This window comes from Gallinula chloropus (genome assembly GCF_964237585.1).
Source record: "Gallinula chloropus genome assembly, chromosome: 1".
Classification (NCBI taxonomy): domain Eukaryota; kingdom Metazoa; phylum Chordata; class Aves; order Gruiformes; family Rallidae; genus Gallinula; species Gallinula chloropus.
This window is the reverse complement of record NC_140085.1, coordinates 35,215,347-35,234,359: the sequence shown is the minus strand read 5'-3', so window position 1 is coordinate 35,234,359 and position 19,013 is coordinate 35,215,347. Positions and strand designations below refer to the sequence as shown.

At 41.3% G+C, this 19,013-nt stretch overlaps 1 protein-coding gene across 1 annotated transcript; it reads left to right on the top strand.

Moving 5' to 3' along the window:
• Nucleotides 1-261: 261 nt before the first annotated feature.
• On the top strand, nucleotides 262-13,783 carry IRAK4 (interleukin 1 receptor associated kinase 4; the record flags this gene model as incomplete). Its single annotated transcript, XM_084268933.1, has 11 exons — nucleotides 262-422; nucleotides 1,329-1,474; nucleotides 1,790-1,987; nucleotides 3,575-3,735; nucleotides 4,352-4,416; nucleotides 4,735-4,849; nucleotides 7,005-7,114; nucleotides 9,644-9,827; nucleotides 11,742-11,804; nucleotides 13,506-13,664; nucleotides 13,751-13,783. The coding sequence occupies 11 exons, from the start codon at nucleotides 262-264 to the stop codon at nucleotides 13,781-13,783; spliced, it is 1,395 nt and encodes a 464-aa protein (XP_084125059.1).
• Between the last annotated feature and the right edge of the window lie 5,230 nt (nucleotides 13,784-19,013).

Below are 19,013 nucleotides of genomic sequence, written 5' to 3'. Positions count from 1 at the left end.
GGGAGGGGAGGGGGCTCCCGCCGCCGCGGGTTGCGGGAGGGCGCCGTCGCCTACCAGGGCCTTTGGGCGGGAGCTGCGCCGTAGGGGGCGGCCCTGGACGGGGCGGGGCGGGCCTCGCTGTGCAGTCGGGAAGCGGCTGGCAGAGCTGTGGGGAGGGGGTCCGGGGGCGGCTGCGGTGCCGGTTCTGAGGCGTTCCCGGCTTGCGCAGCCCCGGCGGAGGCGTTCGGTAGCGGTGCTGTTTGTGTCCCGCAGGAGCCGAAGATGAGCAGGCCGGTAACGACCTCCACGCACGTCCGCTGCCTGGGCTATCGGCTCATGCGGCAGCTGGCGGACTTCATTGACCCGCAGGAAGGGTGGAAGAAGCTGGCAGCAGACATCACCGACCCCTCCGGCGAAAGCAGATACAGCCAAATGCACATCAGGTCCTACTGAAGTGACGTGCCCTTGTCTGCTGGGCGCTTGACATAAACGCTGCCGTGCCCCCGTTACTGTACCTTGCTGCAGTTCTGTGCCAGTGGGTACTTCGGCCCCGTTTCCTTCGGGAACTCAGCGTAATTGCTCCTGGTTGTTTGGCAGTTCCGTTTTCAGACAAGCTAAAGCCAAAGAAAATTGACTGAGGAAATTAGAATTAATTAAAGCTGCAGGCATATGAATATTTAGTGATGTAGCATTGGCTGAGCAGCTTTATGTACGCCAGAGACCAGTAAACACTGACTTCATTGTCTCCTGTGCTGCTCTTGTGAGAAGCTGTACACCTGGGCTGGCACTCCTAATTCACTGTTACCATGAAAATGTCCAGATGTGGGGAGCCCGAGGCCTAAAACCAGCGAGTTTAATTGAGAAGTAATGTCAGAAGTACTTTATGAACAGCCATTGTTGCTTGAAGGGCTTGCTGAATCCTTAAGCTGTTAGGAGATTTTTAAATATCCCATGTGTCATTTTGGCTTTCCAGTCTTTCTAGTGATGGTAGCATTAAATCTCTGTCTTTCTATGATGATAATAATAATGAACCACTTAGAATAATGGATTTCCATTTCTTCCATTTCTGCTTAATACCCATCTCAGAATTCTCCAGATGAACTATGAATGCCATTCCATTTGGTCTGCCTCTGACTTGACCTGTCTCTCATTGACATTCTTTCTTCTGTTAGTTCCATGTGCTGATACAGGTCCCAGACAAAATGTTGAAACCATCTATGTGTATTTTTCCCTTAGTTTTTCCCATACTTTGCATATTTTTCCCTTTTGTCATTTACCTTTAATCACTCTTCCTTCTTTATGGTTCTCGAGGTCACTTTTTTAATGTTGGTCTTAATTTCTCTTTTAAGGAGATTTGAGGCATTTGTACAAATGGGAAAGAGCCCCACATGTGAATTACTTTTTGACTGGGGAACAACAAACTGTACAGTTGGTGATCTTGTGGATCTCCTGGTTAGGAATCAATTCCTTGCAGCAGCAAGCCTTTTGCTTCCAGGTAACTGTTAGCCTTGTACTTTCTGTACTGTATGCTCAGTTTTCTAAGGTGCTAAAGAGCTTGACAGTAATTTGAAAATCAGAAAGAATTAAATCAAAATAACTGAAAGTGAATATGTTCTCTATTATTTGTAGTAACACTTTAGATAAGGGTTTCAAGTTTAAATAAAAGCCCTACAAGTTTGCTCATGGTGGCAGAATATAACCTATCATGAGGCTTATGTGCCTCCTAATCTTAGTATATATGAGCATTAATGTTACTTCTTTTTTCCTAGTTCCTAATGTAGTTAACACTGTTTCTAAATTCCATTTGCAGACTCTGTAAGGATGGCACAAGAAGTTACATTACCTCTTTCTTCACAGGAAACCTTGCCTATACATGAGAAACAACTGCCTATACAGGAAAAAGAAGTGGCATGTCTAAATCCTATTGTAGCTCAGAGTGCTGAGAAGCAGCATTCAGCTCCTTCCTACTTAAGTCAAGAAAATAGCAGTTTGCAGTCTAGTAACACAGGTAGGCACATAGTTTGGCAGGATTAAGTATAAACTTTGTTGTTGATCTGCCCTTCACCCCATGCAAAATCAGTCCTAGGAGTGCACCAGGGTAATGACTGTTTCCATCATCATGCATCGATGGAAATGGCATTGTGCTTTTGCTGTTGTTCTGTGTGACTCTCAATTTAGCCTGGGTAATAGGATGTCGATGTTTGAGTTGTGCCATGCCACTAAGGCAGCTACTGTGATGGAACACTTGATTTTTAATTGCGCTGCAATTTATTTTGTGCTGTGTATAATCCTGTTGTCCTGTTTAGATACTGATTTTTGTAGAATGCTTAGCATCTTGTGTTTCAAAGCTTGATTTTACATGACAGAAACAACTGAGAAAAGGTGCTTCAAGTAAGCATTGTAGGGAAGTATATGATTGGTCTGTTTTTTTTTCCTGGAGTTGCATTTTTGGGTTGCTGCCAGAAATACCATGTAATTTTTACATCTGACACAGTGTGGTGCTCTCCGATCTGCTGCATGTTTCAGCTCTATTTCCTGTATTACAAGTATTAACAAAAAATACTTGTAAAAAAAAATAGAGGGCTGCTACAGTGCTAGCTGTGAAGAATTACATGTAGCTAATTATTTATTTGCATTTCATTTTTTCTGGTATCTTCATCACAATGCAGGAAGTAGGGCTTCACTGTGTCAGGATTTGCATGGTAGTGAGGCTTTGGTTTAAGTTTGGTTAAGTTTGCAGATGACAACAAGTTGGGGGGGAAGTATTGATCTGCCAGATGGTAGGAAGGCCCTCCAGAGGGACCTGGACAGGTTGGATCCATGGGCAGAGGCCCGTGGGATGAATTTCAGCATGGCAAAGTGCCAGGGCCTGTACTTTGGCCATAACAATCCCAGGCAACTCTACAGGCTTGGGGCAGGGTGGCTGGAAAACTGTACAGAGGAAAAGGATCTGGGGGTGTTGGTTGACACTTGCCTGAACATGAGCCAGTAGCGTGCCCAGGTGGCCAAGAAGGCCAATGGCTTCCTGGCTTGTATTGGGAATAGCGTAGCCAGCAGGACCAGGGAGGTGATCAGCCCCCTCCCCATGCTCAGCTCTGGTGAGGCTGCACAAGAAAGACATCAGGGTCCTGGAGCATACCCAGAGAAGGGCAATGAGGCTGGTGAAGGGTCTGGAGCACAAGTATGTGGAGCAGCTGAGGGAACTGGGATGGTTTAGCCTGGAGAAGAGGAGGCTCAGGGGAGGGTTTATTGCTCTCCACAACTCACTGAAAGGAGGTGGTGGTAAACTGGGGATCAGCCTCTTCTTGCAGATAACTAGTGACAGGACAAGAGGGAATGGCTGCAAGGTGCACCAGGGGAGGTTCAGGTTAGAAATTAGGAGAAATTTCTTCTCAGGAAGAGCGGTTAGGCATTGGAACAGGTTGCCCAGGGGGGTGGTGGAGTCACTGTCCCTCAGGGTGTTCAAGGAGAGGCTGGATGAGGTACTTAAGGATATGGTTTAGTTAGTAATATAAGTGGTAGGGGGTCAGTTGGACTAGATGTTCTTGGAGGTCTTTTCCAAACTTAATGATTCAATGATTAATATGTTTTTCAGAATTCCATACTTACTTGTTTCATGACTTGGAAAGTGTTACAAATAATTTTGATGCACGACCAGAATCAGCTGGAGGTAATAAACTGGGAGAAGGTGGCTTTGGTGTTGTGTTCAAAGGCTACATCGATGGCAGAAGCGTGGCTATCAAGAAGCTTGTTGCTGTGAGTTGTCCTGCACGTTTTTCTTTTTAATGACTGTGTGCTTGTTCATCTGTGGAAAGTGCTGAATGATACCTTTCAAAAAGTGCCACCATGTTAAGCATCAGTTGGGTTGAAAATCTTATCCTGTAGTCCCATGAGTGGTGTGTGTCAGCACTCACCAGAGATCAGATCTTGCCCTTTCTGTAGCTCTTGTAGCGCCTCAGGCAAGTTGCCTGGAAGCGCAGAGTGTTCCCCTGGTTTCCCCCCCTCCCCTGCACACTGGAAGTTGCAGAAGACAAGGGGTACTAAGGGAGACTTTGCTTTCAGAAGCACATGAACAATTCACAACATAAATAGAATTGTAGAATTGGCACAGAATTTCAGTCTCTATAACCAGCACTTTTGTGTGAAAAAATCATTTTGTAATGAGTAAGTGCTAGTAGTGGGTAACTGCTGTGAAATAAAAAGAGTTAAGTTGGTGACTGTGATGAAATTGGATCCATCTGTCCAATAATAGTTGTTACATGTAATTAATTAAAGGCTTAAAACTTTGATTTTTTTTGTTGATTTATTTTTTAATGAACAACTGCATTTTAGTATGCCCAGCTGTATTAACATCAAATATTTCCTTTTGTAGATGGTTGATGTTAGTGTTCAGGACTTGAAACAGCAATTTGATCAAGAAATAAAAATGATGTCAAAGTGAGTACAGTGTTATATGATGTCACTATAGCCTTTTCTGGGAACCTGAGTTTGCAGATAACACATTAACTAGTGTGAATCCTTATTTGTCTTTCTAGCATAACTTAATGAGTTTTATATTAAGTGAGAATGTTTCATATACAACATGACTGCATTTTCTTTGTTTTAAAGCACCACTGCAGAATCCTGGCTTATGTGTGGTAGGGCTGGAACATGTAATTGGGGGGTCAGGTTCCCCCTGCCTTGTATTTTCCTCCAACGTTGGAAGCATTTCAGAGCACATATGAGTAGGTTGTATTTATTTATCTGTTGCTATAGGTGTCGCCATGAGAATCTGGTGGAATTGCTGGGCTTCTCGAGCGATGGTGCTCAGCCCTGCCTGGTGTACGAATACATGCCCAGCGGCTCCTTGCTGGACAGACTTGCCTGTCTGGTAGGTAAAGCTCTTCCTTAGCCTCCAGCTGTGGTATTTTGCTGAAGTACAGATGTCTGTGACGTATCTTTGAAATGGTACTGAGCTGGGATGGCCAAAGGATGTTTTACTCCTTACTTCTGCCTTCTAGAAGCCAAAGGTGATAGCAGATATTCTTCGAATAACGTTACACAAATGTTTTAGATGCACTTCAGTCAGAGCAGGCTGATGGTAGCATGTCATGTGCTGGTACTTGAAGTGGCACTGGATTTTGGACTTGTGCCTGCATGGAGCAGAGCAGAGGGTGCTGCATTGAGGGCTCTTGCCTTGACAAGTTCTCTGCTAATTCTTGAGATTCTGCGTTGTGAAATTGTTCTTTGTTCATTGCCCTTTTGCAGAAAAAGATACACAGGCTGTGAACACTGTTAGATACACAGGCTGTGAACACTGTGTTAGAACCACTAAGTTCTAACCACCAAGTGGTTCTAACACAGTGTTCACAGCCTATGTATCTTCTAATGCAATGCCTAAGCATTTTATTTATATATTTATTTATGTAATATTTTGTCTAAATGCTGTGCTTTCGTCTGATTTAATCAAATAACCTATCCTCTAGCCTTGGCCTTTAATAAACAAGTTGCTTCTTGGTTTTGGTGAGGCAAGTCTGTGTATGAAGGACAAATAGTTGCTTAGAGTGATGCCAGTACTAAGCCACACTTAACCTAGTAGATGAATGTCTGTATTAGTTTGAAGGAGTTAAAGCATCTGCTTTATACTGAGCAAATGCAGCTTCTGAGGTAATCTGGTGGACATTTTAAACTGGTGGTATTTCAACCCACCATGACCCCAGACCTAAAAAAATACTGTTCTGCTATTTTCTTCATTGATCTTCTCGTTTTATTGGCCCAGTCATTTAGTAGTTGGAGAAACAGCAGCATTAAAGAGCTGATCAGGCAAAAAAAAAATACTCAGTGAAAAAAAAGTCTTTACATTTTACCTGGAGGTGTTTCCTCTACAGTGCTATGCAAATATTTCTGCCCCAACAGGAAGGAAGTGGTACTAGAATGAGAATGAATGGTGGTGGTTGAGGAAAGGACTGGATCTGTTTAGTAGCACTGCTGCCTAAGGTTAATTTGCTTTCATGCACTCAGGCATCTGAATTTTTTTAGGTTTATGTTTTTGTGGGTTTTTTTCTGGTTTTAACTGAACCAGTACAGAAGAGAGACTAAAGTGCTCCTAAAGATAGTGCAGATTCATTTGTAGAAGTGAGCAGAACTTTACAGGGATGTACATTAAAATGTTCATCCATGTAACTTTGGCCATTGTCATCAAGTGTGAATTGAAAGATGATGGTTATTGAAATCTGAGGGAGAAATAATTGAGCCCCTTATAAGAAGAGACCAACCTCTGATATAAATCATAAAGAATCTAAATCAAAAACTGTAAATCAGAAAGAATCTTTTTTTGATAAAGTGGATTCAGTGAGGAATTTGCTTACTGAATGTGTGTGCTTGCTGGTAAGTTCATTTTGTGACTTCACAGAATGTGTTTGAGGTACAGACTCTTGCTTATGTCATCCTTTTGTCTGGCCTTGGAGGAGCAGGCGAGGGAGGTGGTAGAATGATGAGATACTCTTAATCCTCTTCCCTTTGCCACTGGCAGGATTAAAAACTACTTTTGAAATGAAGGTGTCCTCATGTCTAACATCTAGTTAGTAATGTGGATCTATCTAAGCTCTTGAAGTGGTAAATCCAAAAACACTGGAAGATTGATGTACTCCTAGTAAAAACTGTTGATTGCTCTGAATGATTTGCTTTTGGTTGAAAGGCTCTTGGTACCAGAGCCAGGACAAAGTGAGCTGCACTATATGCAGGTAGTTCTTTGTAGCTGGCCTTGAGGGGTCACAGTTGGGTATTATTAAGAACGCTCTCTGCAGTGGGTGAATTAATCTAAAGCAAAATGCAGGGGGGAGAACTGAATGTGACAAATTCCTGTATTTCTGCCCAAGTAAATTAAGAAATTTATGCTAGTAGTCTTTTTAACAATTTAGTTGAAAATCACAAAATGTAGCAAGTTGGTTTTGCATTGTGGGAGTTTTGTAAGTTTTGTTTTATGTGAACATATATATACATTTGATTTTCTTCTTTCTACTTGCCTTCTTCCCTTCTTATTCAAGGATAACACTCCACCAATTTCTTGGAATACAAGATGTAAAATTGCCCAAGGTACAGCAAATGGCATCAACTTTTTGCATGAAAATAATCATATTCACAGAGATATTAAAAGGTAAAAGCTGCTGACTATTGCTGGCTGCATTTTCCCTTTTTCTTTTTTTTTTTTTTTTCTCTACTTCACCCTGTTAAAGTCATTTTATAGAGAGCAAACTGCAAGAAGCATTGCTTCAGTCAAGGGCACAATCTTTGCTGCAAGTGACATCCATCAACATAATCTTGTCTGTGCCACAAGGACATGACCAGTACAGACTTCTAAAGATAATTATGAGGGCTATTGTAATCTGTTACTATCAAATAGTTATTTGAGTGCTGTGAGGACACCCAGAAGTTCTGTTCTTTCATAACTGCTGCTAACAAAAAAGCTGCTGTTAGAGAACATAATGACTTTTTAAATGGGGAATTTTTCGCATGAACCCCCACCCTCTTTTTTTCTTTATTCCCCCAGAACATTTCCTCAGAGCATCTCATTTGATTTACTGCTATTTATTATGAAGACAGTAAAATTATTTGAGTCAGGTTTATAAAATTCAGGGTCCTTCAAGGATAATGTTTATTCCCTTGTGTGTTTATAGCAGAAATTTTCACAGGGATATCAGAGCTCAGAAAAGGGGTGTGTTTTTTTCTCTTTCCTCTTCCTTGCTACAGTTGTGGTGTTGGGTTTTTTAAAATACCAAAGCAGTCCAGATCTTTGGGGAACAGCCTCAGATGCCTTATTCTTTCTGTAGATTAAGAGGGAGCAACTGACTGATTGGGTGTCATGGATGAATGTTTCAGCAGCTTTCTAGTTTCTGGCAGCTCTGCTAAATGTAGGCCATTTGGGTTTTGTGACCTTCCAGCTTGGTGAGGAGCAAGTGTTTGCTGCAGCTGCCTCATAAATTGTGCTTGCTGCTTTGCTAAGTTACGTTTCTTCTTTCTTTCCTGCCTAAGCTGCTGGACAGGTGTATTGACTGGAAGGGGGACATATTTTACCTTACTCTACGCTACCCTTCTAACAGCTGTGAGTTGATCATATTCCAGGATTGGGTTTTGTTTTGTTTCTATTTTTTGTTTGTTTGGGGTTTTGTTTGTTTGGGGTTTTTTTTTGTTTGGCTTCCTCTTGCACTTGCAGCATGAATAGTTCAGGAAGTTTGGTTGGTGTTACTAATAGTGCTGCTACTCCCAGGTAAAACTGAAATGAAGAGACATCTAAGCAGGTTTACTTCTGTCTTTGTTTCGCCACCTGTGATGCCTGGAGGCAGCTTGTAACCACACAGGCAGTAGACCAGCTTCCCTGTAGGCTAGAGGGGACGTGATTGGATGTTCTTGGAATTTTCCATAGTTTTTTGGCTTGGATATGCCCAGAAAATAGTCATTTATCTCTTGAGGCTTCACAGTTGCAATAAAACTTGTTTCTGTTGTGTTCTTTGTGGTGTATCAAAAAGGTGACCGCTCTTTGGGCTTGGCTCAAGTTGATAAGAAGCTCAGATTTATGAAGCTTTGATCCTGTTCTTCTAGAAGCTGAGTTGTAAATATGAAATTACTTGGTGATTGGCAGCTTGACTAATGTTTGTCCTTTTTCAGTGTTCTTGTATTTAACAGTATTTACAGTAGTTCTGCTACCAAGTGATCTGCTGTAACTTACAGCTGTGTTCATTCTGTTGAGCAGGTTTGGTGAACAAGGAGGAGTTAGAAATGGAAGTTTCTGGTGTGTCTGGCTGGGTGGTTTTTGTACAGTCCTATTAAGGGGATGAGAAAATGAGGAGGATTACAGAAATATTAAATCAAGTGGGTTTTTTTTTAAATGGTTTCAATTGTTAGAAGTTAAAAAAAATATATAATATGATTTATGCTGTAATTCATCCCACTGAGTGTTTTATGAAAGTGTTAAAGTCTTTTTGATGAGCTTTATTCTTCAGGGCTCTTTTAGGGGAAGTGAAAGCTGGAGATCAATTGGAAACACAGCCCATGTATTATTTCAGCTTTAAGTTTACTGTTTCTCTTCCAAGAGAAGAGTAAGAGTATTCATTTGGTGTGTGAATTTGTAATGGTTGACACAGTATTAGATGATAGGTATAAAAAGCTGCTTTTTGTTAGTTTAGGGCAGAGATACAGACTGTTAAGAATTGTACTGTGGTACAGTACCAGTTCATCAGAGCTAAGTATTCTCTATTATCTTCCTTAGAGTATTCAGAACCCAAACATTGCTGTGATATAATTGATTTCTTATAAGAAATTTTTGTAGGATTTGGGGGTAGGGGGTGTTTGTCTTTTCCCTTGGGGTTTTTTTGCCTTTTTTTTTTCTTTCTTTCTTTTTTCATTTTAATTTCTTTTTGTAGTGCATGCATGCACGAGAAAAACCATGGATGGATCCTGGCAGCTAGTTCTTGATTTATTTAAAGCAATTAATTTTAAAATGGAGCAATTTCCAACAAAATTACCTCTTAGATTCTTTGTTATATGAATAACAAATAAATATGTTGGATTTCAAGAAACAGTCCACATAGCAGTTTGCATTTAGTTACTAAAGAGTTACTAGTCTGTTATAAAACTTAATTACTATACTGGTTTGGAAATTATTTTCTCTTTTCCCCTTTTCCCCCAGTGCAAATATCTTATTAACTGATGCATATATACCCAAAATTTCTGACTTTGGACTTGCAAGAGCATCTGTAACATTCACAAAAACCATCATGACTGAAAGAATTGTTGGAACTGCAGCTTATATGGCACCTGAAGCTCTGCGGGGAGAGATAACACCTAAATCTGATATCTTCAGTTTTGGAGTAGTAAGTAGAATGTGGGAAGTGGTATATTACTGGGGTTTTTTAATGCTAAATGTGTACAAAATCAAGTATATTGGAAATGAATAATCTGCTCTGATCTAATATATGTGCTCTTAAGCATTTCTAAACTTTAATTGGTTTAAAATCATTTGAATATGTTCATTAAAACATTGAATTTTCTAATAATTACAATAATTATGTTAAAATATAAATTTGCATCTAAAAGACCAGAGGAAAATACCTTCCCAAGTCTTAGCTAAGCACGGTTTGAAGTAATCATCTAGTCATAGAATGTGTTAGGTTGGAAGAGACCTTTAGAGATCATCTAGTCTGAACCCCTGCGGTAAGCAGGGGGAACATCTTCACTAGATCAGGTAGCTCAGAGCCCCATCAAATCTGACCTTCAATGCCTCCAGGGATAGGGCCTTCACCACCTCTCTGGGCACCCTGTTCCAGTGATCTACCACCCTCATATTGAAGGACTTTTTTCTAATATCCAACCTAAATCTCCCCTTTTCTATTCTAAAACCATTATCCCTCGTCCTATTGCTACATGCCTCTGTGAACAGCTCTTTCCCAGCTTTGTTACAGGTACCTTTCAGGTACTGGAAGGCTGCTATAAGGTCTTCCCTGGAGCCTTCTCTTCTCCAGTGTGGAACATTGTTTCTTCCTGCATAATATTGTACAAAAATATAACTCAGGCTGGACAAAAAAAAAAAAAAAAAAAGAAAAAAGAAAAAAAAAAAAAGAAAATTTTCAAAAATACTTCTAAGCACCAAAAATACACTGTTAATGTGGGGTTTGCCTTAAAGCTGAGTACAACAAAGACATGAGCTTAATATCTGGGAAAATACAAAATGTGTTCTGAATAGATCCAGGATCCTAATTTCCTAATTGCTGCAGACCACTGCCTTTATGGCATTTACTTTCATAGGTAGGTAAGCCTGTGTCTGAACGATTTGGAATGCCTGCCATCTTGCTGAGGCATACAGTGTCAGGTTAAAATTCATAAACCACACTGCCAGTAACAGTGAAAGTAAGGTAGGAACAACGGCCACAGCTATCTTTGGACAAAGGCAGATCCTGTATGTCTTTGGAAGACTGGCAGTCATGCTCCTTTATGCAAATGAGATTATATATATATATGTATGCTAATGATTATTCTGTGCTTCAGTGCTACAGGCTTAGGAAGAGTGGCTGGAAAAGGACCTGGGGCTGATGGTTGATAGCTGGCTGAATATGAGCCAGCAGTGTGCCCAGGTGACCAAGATGGCCAAAGACATCCTGGCTTGTACCAGAAATAGCGTGGCCAGCAGAACTAGGGAAGTGATTGTCCCCTGGCTGTACCTGGCACTAGTGAGGCCGAGAACCTCGAGTTCTGTGTTCAGTTTTGGGCCCCTCAGTACAAGAAGGACATTTTGATGCTGGAGCGTGTCCAAAGGGCAACAAAGCTGGTAAAGAGTTTAGAGCACAAGTCTAATGAGGGATGGCTGAGGGAACTGGAGTTGTTTTAGTCTGGAGAAGAGAAGGCACAAGGGAGACCTTACCCTTCTGTACAGCTACCTGAAAGGAGGTTGTGGCCAGGTGAGTGTTGGTTTCTTCTCTCAAGTAACAAGCGATAGGTGAGAAGAAACTCCCTCAAGTTGCACCATCGGAGGTTTAGATTGGATATTAAGAACAATAACTTCACTGAAAGGGTTGTCAATCACTGGAACAGGCAGCTCAGGGAAGTGATTGAGTCACCATCCCTGGAGGTATTTAAAAGACCTGTAGATGTGTTGCTTAGGGACATGGTTTAGTGGAGGACTTGGCAGTGCTGGGTAAACAGTTAGGCTTGATCGTCTTGAAGGTCTTTTCCAACCGAAATGATTCTATGGTTCTTCTTGTTCAGGTTTGTGTTGTTTTCTTTTTCCCTAGGTCTTACTAGAAATAATAACAGGTCTTCCTCCAGTAGATGAAAACCGGGAGCCACAGTTACTGGTACGTTCCTTTTGCTTTCTCCTCTCCTCCCCTCCAGGATCACTTTATATTAAATCATGGTCAGTTAGTGGGATCTGAGACAATCAAATTAGGCATCAAAATATGTAGTTATGAAAAGAGCTTCTGTGTCAGTGTTTGTCTTAGAGGTGAGGTTGAAACTTTTCTCTCTTGGCTTGTAGAAGATTGTTCAGTCGCTAAGGTCATCTCCTTCTGATCTGATACTGTCATTCTCCTTACTTTGCTACTGCTTCTGTTTGCAATACAATTACACCATTACCATACCATTACCAGCATACTCCTTATACCCAGATAGTTCCTCCTCCATTGGAATATTTTAAACTGTTCATTTCAGTTGTTTCTTTATGGTTCTTTATACTGCTTGCCATTCTTGTGGCAGTCTTCATCCTCTCCAACTTCACTCAGAATTTACAAATACCTTGTATTTTTAGCCTTAGGGAAGTTTGGGATGGAAAGGCTTTTTTCATAGGGTGGAGTGACTTGAATTTTGTTTTCTTTTTTACTATTCAGTGAGTAATTCAGTCTACTAATTAGGAAACAAATGTCTCCAGAGTTCACTCTCTTGGAATAAAAATCTTGCATGTTTATTTAGCTTAAATGAACTACTTAATCCAAGGTTTTCCATACTGTTGGGTAGCTGATCGCTTTCTTCACCGCTTTAGGAATATCTGTCTACTATTAATAGAATTTTTTTCTTCTAAGCTGTATCTTCTGCTGTGGCATAATACTTATCATGTTGAGCTCTGTAAAGCCCTTGGAGAACTCAATCCCTGCCAAATTGAATCTTGAGGTTTTGGGGCTTTTTGAAGCAGGCTTTTTAGGAGGTGGGATCTATAAAGGAATATAAAATGTAATTTGACTGGTACAGTTTATCTTTAGAATGTACTTTTGAGAACATAAAGGTAATGGTCAGTGCAAGATAATGTGGCATCCTTAGCTATGAAAATTTTGGGGTAGTAGAATATTAGTCAGCAATTTCAGACTGACCCATAGAGGAAGGCAGAAGACCTGCCTCTACTCTCTGACTTTTTATTTCATATGTTATTTACCATGCTGACTTGTCTGAGCTATTCCTCAACAGAATTTGTGATGACAGATAACACATTTCAAGTGTGTTGGAGCTGGAGAGCTTTGGACTAAACAGTCAGATTTAAAAACAAGTATTTCAGACTAGAAGTTTCCTTTAGAATAGATAGAGCAGCCACTGAGACTGGTGACAGAAGGCATTGGTTTACAGAAAAGGCTTTGTAAAGGTGACCAAAATAAATGTATTCACACTTAAGATTGGCTATTTGTGGGTTATTAAGTAAATGTAAATGCTTTATGTTGAACATGCTGCTTCTCTTAAAAAGAACCCAAAAAAAGAAGACAAGTACTAAGAAACTGAGCCTTGAACTGGCAGAAATTTAAAGCTCCATGATGCAGCTTACATAAAATTGCGCTACAGTTGTGTGTCAACCCAGAAATAATTTATAATAAAGATGTCTAGTCCCTTTATAGGGACTTTATAGGCTGTTTCTGCAGATACTGATGAGTAATTGTGCTGCTGAACCATTGTCATCATTCTTTGTCTAGAAGAGTCATTGAGAAAAGAAATGGACACTCAAAAGCGAGTTTTCAGAGTTCATATGGAATATATACTGTTCAGGTGTCACCTGCTCATTGGTTCCAACTCTGTTGTAGTTAGGTATCAAAGATGAAATTGAGGATGAGGAAGCAACTGTTGAGGATTATGTTGATCAGAAGATGAGCAACTGGGATGCACCTTCTGTCCACAAAATGTACTCAGTTGCTGAGCAGTGTCTGAAGGAGAAAAAGAACAGAAGGCCAGACATCAAGACGGTATGTTGTCTTTCAGCCAAAAGGCTTATTTTGAGTGTGTGTGGTTCCAGGATCAGTTATTTGTATTTCTGTCTCTTCTCTTGCAGGTCCAACAGCATCTACAAGAGATAAAAACTTGACATGAGTTTCTGTTGATACACAAATATTTTTGCAATGGAGTAGCTGCCAGAAGCAAGTATTTTATTAAGTGTTTAGCATGATATTATCAGCTTTTCTGCTTTGCAGAACTTTCTGTCCCACACGTAAGGGGTGCTGTCATTGGCCTCTCACCATTGTGCTGTTTTTGTTGACTGAGCAGCCTTTTCACCTTTCTTTAGTCATTGGCCCTCAACATGAGACAACTTTTTTTTGCATTAACAAATGGCAGTGCTGATACACCTACTCCACAGCTTTTTAATGCATTTCTGTGTTAAAACCTGTTTTATTTCCAAGCCCCAAGTATGTCTGCTCCAAAGGCACACAGAAATAACAGCACAGAATGCAAGTTGCTTTTTCTGTTGAAGACAAAAAACATTTAATAGATGTAAGTAGCACTTATGTTGCCTGTTGGGGAAAGGACAGAGGTACCCATTAAAACCAAACTATATTTAGCACTTTAACTGAAGAGTTCGTATTGGTGTGAAAGGACTGGTAGCATTTGTGAGTGTGACCGTTTTTGAAAAAGTCACCTTGGGATTAGTTTGAGTAAAATAAATGGTGCAAGACATATTTTAGGTTGTGTTTTGGTTTCAGGGATTCCCCTGCAAGGACAGGATTAGAGAGCTGGGCCTGGAGGAGGCTCCAGGGAGACCCTATAGTGGCCTTCCAGTACCTGAAGGGGACCGACAGGGATGTGGGAGAGGGACTGTTCATCAGGAAACTGAAAGAGGGCAGATTCAGGCTAGATGTAAGGAAGAAATTCTTCTCTGAGAGGGTGGTGAGGCCCTGGCACAGTCTGCCCAGAGAAGCTATGGCTGCTCCTCCTTGGCAGTGTTCAGGGCCAGGCTAGATGGAGCTTTGGGCAGCCTGGTGTAGTGGAGGGTATCCCTGGTTGGAACTGGAAGATCTTTGACATCCCTTCCAACCCAAACCATTCTGTGATTCTATGAAAACAACTTACCTTGCAGGACAAATGCAAAAATGTATCCGGCTTTCTCCCAGAGAACTCTTGTATGATGACAAATGATTTAATTTTTGTTCATAGGAAGAGTCTTAACTACTTTGAATGTTTCTGACTTTAAGAGACGGTTCCATATGGATAATAAATACAGATGGTTTATTTTCTTACAGGGGCTAGAACAATAACTCTGTTAACCTCAATTTTGCATTTTCCTTAGTCAAATAATTTAGCTCCTTCTTGAACAAATATATATGCATGTATGTATGTTAATAACTATTAAAATATACTTTTTACAAAGCAACATGAAAGCTTTCTGAAATAGAGACATTGACAGATCAAAGCAGGCTAAAAATGGAATGGAAGCCACTAAGTAAGATCCAGGCTCTTTGGACTAAGTAGGTACGAAAATATTATCATTGTAAATGAAAGAGCTTATTTTCATATAAGCCTTTCTTGCACCTCATGAACTTTTTCTTTCCAGCTCAGGGGTAGGAAAATAGTCTGGCTTAGAGCTAAATTGGAAAATCCATTGATTATCAAAGAGGAGGGAATCATTGCCAAGTGATCTGACTGCATTCACAGATACATAAAGCTCTTAGTGGAAAGGATGTGGCTTCAAGTACTTGTACTTTTGCTCTGAAGCTGACAGAAAGGCGACTGGCTGCCGGGGGAGCTTGAGTATCTACAGAGGAAACCCCACAAGACCTGTCTGGACACAGTCCTGTGCAAGGTGTGCTATAGGTGATCCTGCTTTAGCAGGAGGGTTGCACTAGCTGATCTCCAGAGGTCCCTTCCAACCTGTTCCAGTCTACGACTCTGCTTGTGCTTCTAACATCATGCTGACCTTGCTTCGTGGGGGCTGCCAAGGAAAGAGTGCAAGAACACGCAAATTTGTTAAGTGTTCCATACTTTTTCCCCCCCTCTACTCTGCCCTGGTCAGGCCCCACCTGGAGTATTGTGTCAAGTTCTGGACTCCCTGGTGTAAAAAAGACAGGGACCTCCTGGAGAGAGGCCAGAGGAGGGCTACGAAGATGATTAAGGACCTGGAGCATCTCTCTGTGAGGAGAGACTGAATGAACTGGGGCTGTTCAGCCTTGAGAAAAGAAGACTAAGGGGGGATCTGATCAATGTTTATAAATATGTGAAGTGTGGAACACAAGGGGAAATGGTTAGCCCCTTTTCAGTGCTCTGTAGAGACAGGACAAGGGGCAATGGCTGCAAGTTGGAGCACAGGAAGTTCTGCACCAACATGCGGAAAAACTTTTTCACAGTGAGGGTGACAGAGCCCTGGGACAGGCTGCCCAGGGAGGTGGTGGGGTCTCCTTCTCTGGAGATATTCAAGACCCATCTGGACATCTACCTGTGACCTGTCCTAGGGAACCTGCTTTGGCAGGGGGGTTGGACTCAATGCCAGAAGTGCATTCCAACCGCTACAGTTCTGTGAGTCTGAACAGGACCCGCACAGTGCTACTGCGTTGGAATATGATGGCTTTGTACAGTTTGCAGCTTGTTAACTGTGGAAAAGACATGAGGTCTTAGTTACTGAGCCTCTTTCTTTCATCAGTTTGTCCAGTTGCTTTTCGAGCCAACACACCTTTTAACAGCTGTATTGCTGAAGGGGGAGGAATTGCCTTGTCTTCCCATTTGGGCTGGTCAGCTGATACTTCTATTTAACACCCACTGCCCAGAAGGCAACTAACACTGCTGCTGAAAGATGTCCTGGCCTCTTCCCTCCTGTTCCACTTGCAGGAATAGCTTTCTTCGTTTCTAGCATTTTTGCAGTAAAATTACTCTCTTAAATCCTAGTTCAACACGGCTTCAAATTTCCTTCTAACTGCAGCACTGCCATAGTGCTGCTTTTCCCTGGGGGATGGGTTGGCCGGGCAGTTGAAAACCAAACCACTGAATGTTCTTTTCAGCTTGAATTTTGAGGGCAACGGGAAGACTTCAAGCAAACTACTTTCAGTCAGAGAAAACCCAGTAATGGAACAACATCACTTGAATCCTTTATACTACCTTGTGCTGAGCAAGTGATAGAACTGTTAAATGACTAATAATCACTTCAGCATTTAAAAGAACTGAAGTAGGTTTTGAAAGGGCTTACAGTGGAAGTGTAACAACCTCGAGAGATGAACGCACTTGGACCCTGCTACGGCGGCCTCTGTCCCGCTTCCACAAAGTAGCTGTCTGTAACACACAGATTTTTTTCTCTAGCCGCAAAAGCCAGGAATTCTGTTTCTGCTGACCTCCCTTCTTACCCTGCAGTGTCCTATACTGCCTTTTAGTCCTGTGGGAACTGCCTGTTACCTACACACTGTGATCTACAGAACTTCAGAGATTTTCTGAAATGACTCAGACGACACCAAAATAAAGCATCAATCTTTATTTATAAAGTAAATTACAAAATAGAGAAGGTAAACAGTTACTTTTACCATCTGGAGGTGGTTTTCACTGAATACACAGAAACAGTAAAAGAGTTTCCTTTATTGAAGTGTTTGTAAGTAATAGAGCAATTATTACCTTGATTAGTTTTACAAACCTCTGAGAGGAGTGTTTTAAAACATCGAATTCTCCCTACCTTGCAACATAAACGTTTCAAAAGTAATTACCTGTCATGTTAATAAACAACTATTTAATAGCTCGTGAGTCCAAGCAACTGCATTGCTTCTGGACTTTATGAAGGCCAGCAGCAATCTGGAACGGACACTTTCAAATGTTAAATGATCACAGACAGTAAAGGAGTAACTTTCCTTAATGCCCTTGTGCTGTGCTGGCTCTGGACAGTCATTAACCACATTGTGTGTGGCAGCTACACAGGTGTAAACGTGACACATCTCACAAAACCGGGTGATGCTTATTGCTTTGTCGCAAGAGCTACAGGAGAGGCAGTCGACAGTGCAAGACTTCACACAAATCTCTTTCAGGGGAAGGGTGAGGGGAAAATGTGCTCCAGACGTGACTCTCTGCGGGCTGGTCAGGGGTTTGTACCCCCACATCAAATATTTTCAAGTAAGAGTACTCACAATGTCTGGTATGGGACAAACTCTACAGCAGCTCGTTATAAACACCCTCGCACAATCACTTAACCCGCTCTCACAGCTCTCCAGGCTACGCTTCCTGCCTCTTACCCTCAGCTACCTGGGGCAAGGCTAGGAAGAAACCCATCCAAAACACAACACACACATAACCGTATCGGGTCAAACCATCATTTAAAACGTTTGGTATCAAAAAGCTGAACTTCTTTACTGGCTCAAATCAGTGTAAAAATGTATGTGCACTCTTGGTGTGGCGGACACATGAGCAGGAATGCTAAATTCAAACAACAAACCCTCTAGTGGTATTTTTTAATGCTACACCTAAAGGTTTTACTTGCAACAGAAAAAACCACAACCCCCCCAAACCCCAAAGTGAATGAGGTGAGCTAAGAAGATTCAGAGTTCAACTAAAAATAGAATCGCAGTGCGCAATGAGCCGCACACCATTAGCTGTGCTTAAAAAACAATGCCTCTTGCCTGCCAGGCAGGAGTACACAGGGGAAACACTCCAAGGGCCAGCTCCGTGCCCTGGAGGGAGAAGGTGAGAGGCAGAAACAGACCGCAGGAGCTAAGGGAAAACAGATTAGCTGAGGATCAAGAGCTACTGAATTGGATTGATCGAGTGTGTGAGATTAAATGAAAAACGCTGAGGTGCCTAAGTTGTACTGCATGTAAGGAAACCACAGTAAAACCAACAGCTACCGCAATCTTCACATGACATAGTGCAACCTTATACCTCTGAACACAATACTATGTAAGGTAAAACAAATTTTATCAGGAACTAGGAGTGTCAAAGCATTACTTCTCTACAAAACTTAAAGGTTGAAATCTCCCTTCCAGCAGATAAAGAGGTGATTCAGCTGTGTAACGTGTACACCCAGCAACTATGATAATACACAGCGAACCCAGACTTGCAACTCCCATGTAGCTTTAAAAGAAGAAATTAAATAGTCAAACCCCTCAAAGCTCATGTACAAGACACTAAAAAGCAAGTTCCCACTGGGGAATATAATCCATCCACTAGTATTTGCCTCAGTACACAATTTTAAATATTTAAGGTCATCCAATACTTGATTTTCACATCTAATTCTTCTTTAATCCACTAATTAAAATAATCTAGTCTTCCTATTAAACGCATTACTCATGATTCAATCAAGTTTAGACTATTCTGGCTGGTATTAACATTCTTTTGCAGAAAAAAAATAAACTCCTCAC